This window comes from Geospiza fortis, unplaced genomic scaffold (assembly GCF_000277835.1).
Source record: "Geospiza fortis unplaced genomic scaffold, GeoFor_1.0 scaffold78, whole genome shotgun sequence".
NCBI classification, from domain to species: domain Eukaryota; kingdom Metazoa; phylum Chordata; class Aves; order Passeriformes; family Thraupidae; genus Geospiza; species Geospiza fortis.
Genome location: NW_005054339.1, coordinates 2,128,554 through 2,130,784, shown reverse-complemented (window position 1 = coordinate 2,130,784; position 2,231 = coordinate 2,128,554). Strand labels below are relative to the sequence as shown.

The window sequence follows — 2,231 nt, the reverse complement described above, 5'->3', positions numbered from 1 at the left end:
CTGCTGTGAGATTCATTTTTTCCTGAGATGACAGAACAAGGGTCTTTAGGTTTAGAATCCACTGTTTTCTTATGATTTCTAGCAGCTTTCCTGTAAAGAAAATAAAAGTTGCTCATTCATTCACTATCAACAAGGTTTTAAAATATTTCTTTTGATTATACTAATTTAAAAAAAAATCCACTCCACTAAAGAGTACAAAGAGTATCATACAAAGAGTTTCATACAAAGACTATTAGATACTGGGATTTTTCAATAGACTGTGCACAACAACCTCATTTTCAATTCCAGAAAAGGAGCTTAAAAACTTAATTCAGACTCTGTCAGCAGTATACACCTGTTATGCAGAGCACCAAGGTCAGTTCTATCTGGAAGCAGTAAAATAACTGACTAAACCTGACAAAGAAAAATAATTATATCAGTATATATCAAAAGGAACTTGGTTTTTCAACTCACAGATGATAAATGGCCTCAAGAACCATATGGAAAGGTGTGTGCTTTCTACCAATTCTGTATTTTTAAACACTACAGAGTTTTATTCTGCATTTGCAGAAAAAAATATTTTCCACTCTAACTCCCTCATATTTCTCAAAGAATTCACAGAAACTAATGTTCATATGCCTTGTAGCTGCACATAACAAAACTTACTTTATCGTCCTACAAAACCAAGGACAAGTTGTAAAAAAAGACAACAATAGCATGAATATTTTGCATAGAATCACTCAAATGAAAATGTCTTACGCCTTGGTGGCTTCCAAAAACAAAGCAATCTGCTGTTTGATGTACGGCTGTCGCAGGATGCTCTTCACACTCGGTCTCTCCTCAGGTTTTTTACTGAGCATAGTTTGTATTATTTCTACCAGCTGTGGGCTGTAATCCTTTGGCATGGGTGGCAGCTGTGAAAGGAAAGGGAAGCCTGATATTATTTAATATATTCATCAACAGGAGCTACTTCTAAAACATTTATGTGTGATCATTATGGTCAGATACATAAAAAATATGTGTAAAAAATAGACTCATTGTTCAAATGCTGAAAGTTGCCCAATTGCCTAATGCTAAACAAAATATTGAAATTCCAAGTGTGTGGCTAAGAAATATTCCTAATTTTATTAATATGAACAGTAAAAGTTCTGTAAATAGGCTTAAAAATTTCTATAAAATAAATCCACATTCACTTCATTGTATGCCAAAGCAAGAAGACACTTAAATAAGCTAATCTTACATAACAGGAAAATGCCATCACACAGTAATTTAATTTTCATGCAATGTTTGTGCAAAACAAGAAGCAAATTAAGAAAGTAATCTCAGAACTTTGAAAATTACTCAGTATATTCATTAAATGAAGAGGTAACAAGAAACTCTAGCCATACCTACAAAGGAATAACTCCCTTGGTATCACATCATCCACCACCACAAAACAACAGTCTTACATATGATGGTGTACATTACATGCAATTATTTTTAACTCCATGCAATATTTCTGATTAGAAAATATAATCTCAATTTCTAGATAGGAAATCCAAGCACACAGAAAATTTCAGGAGTTTTTACCTTCCCTTCAATAATTCGATAAGCCAAGGAGTTCATGTCCTTGGCATTGAAGGCATGTTTCAGTGTGGCCATCTCATAAACACAGCAGCCCAAGGCCCAGACATCAGACTGAAAAAAGGGGAAGAGAAAATGTTTGGGAACTTCTTGTTAATTGTACAAGTTGGACTTAGTTGCCTGCTTTCAAACAGGCTTTTAGTGACACTAAGCTAATTAAGCCCAAATCCCATTGCAAACTTCTGGTTTCAGTCTCACTCTTCTGTTTTTAATTTTGATCAAGTCAACTATTTCCTCAAAAATATCTCCAATTCTATCCAAAAGGAAGTGTAGAAATTAGCTATCTTTGGGAAGAGAGTTGCTTGTTTCCTTTTTTAGTACAATATCTGTCCTAACTATAAATGAAAGATCTTGATTTTTCATTGGAAGAAGTTTCCCCTCAGTTCTTGCTCATTACAGACACTCATATTTATGGTGTGTTTACGGCAAGAGCTGAACACGCTTGCTTTGTTCTATTTTAAATTCACAATAACACTGCTTATTCCTCTTATTAAAGTTTCTTTTTTTTTTAATGCTGCTGTTATTTCTAATATAACTTTTGAGTGTATACTTCCTGTCTAGTATATAATAAATTCAGAAAGTGCATCTCTCTAACACAGGCTGATATTTCTGTTCCCATTCTCTATCTC

General features: G+C 33.8%; 1 protein-coding gene across 1 annotated transcript in view; it reads right to left on the bottom strand.

Annotated features, from left to right (window-relative positions):
- The window catches only part of NEK4 (NIMA related kinase 4), a 10,943-nt gene that overhangs the window by 7,039 nt on the left and 1,673 nt on the right, over positions 1–2,231 (bottom strand). The window contains 3 exon segments of the mRNA XM_031058152.1: positions 3–90; positions 739–893; positions 1,549–1,656. Coding sequence (XP_030914012.1) covers positions 3–90; positions 739–893; positions 1,549–1,656 — 351 coding nt within the window.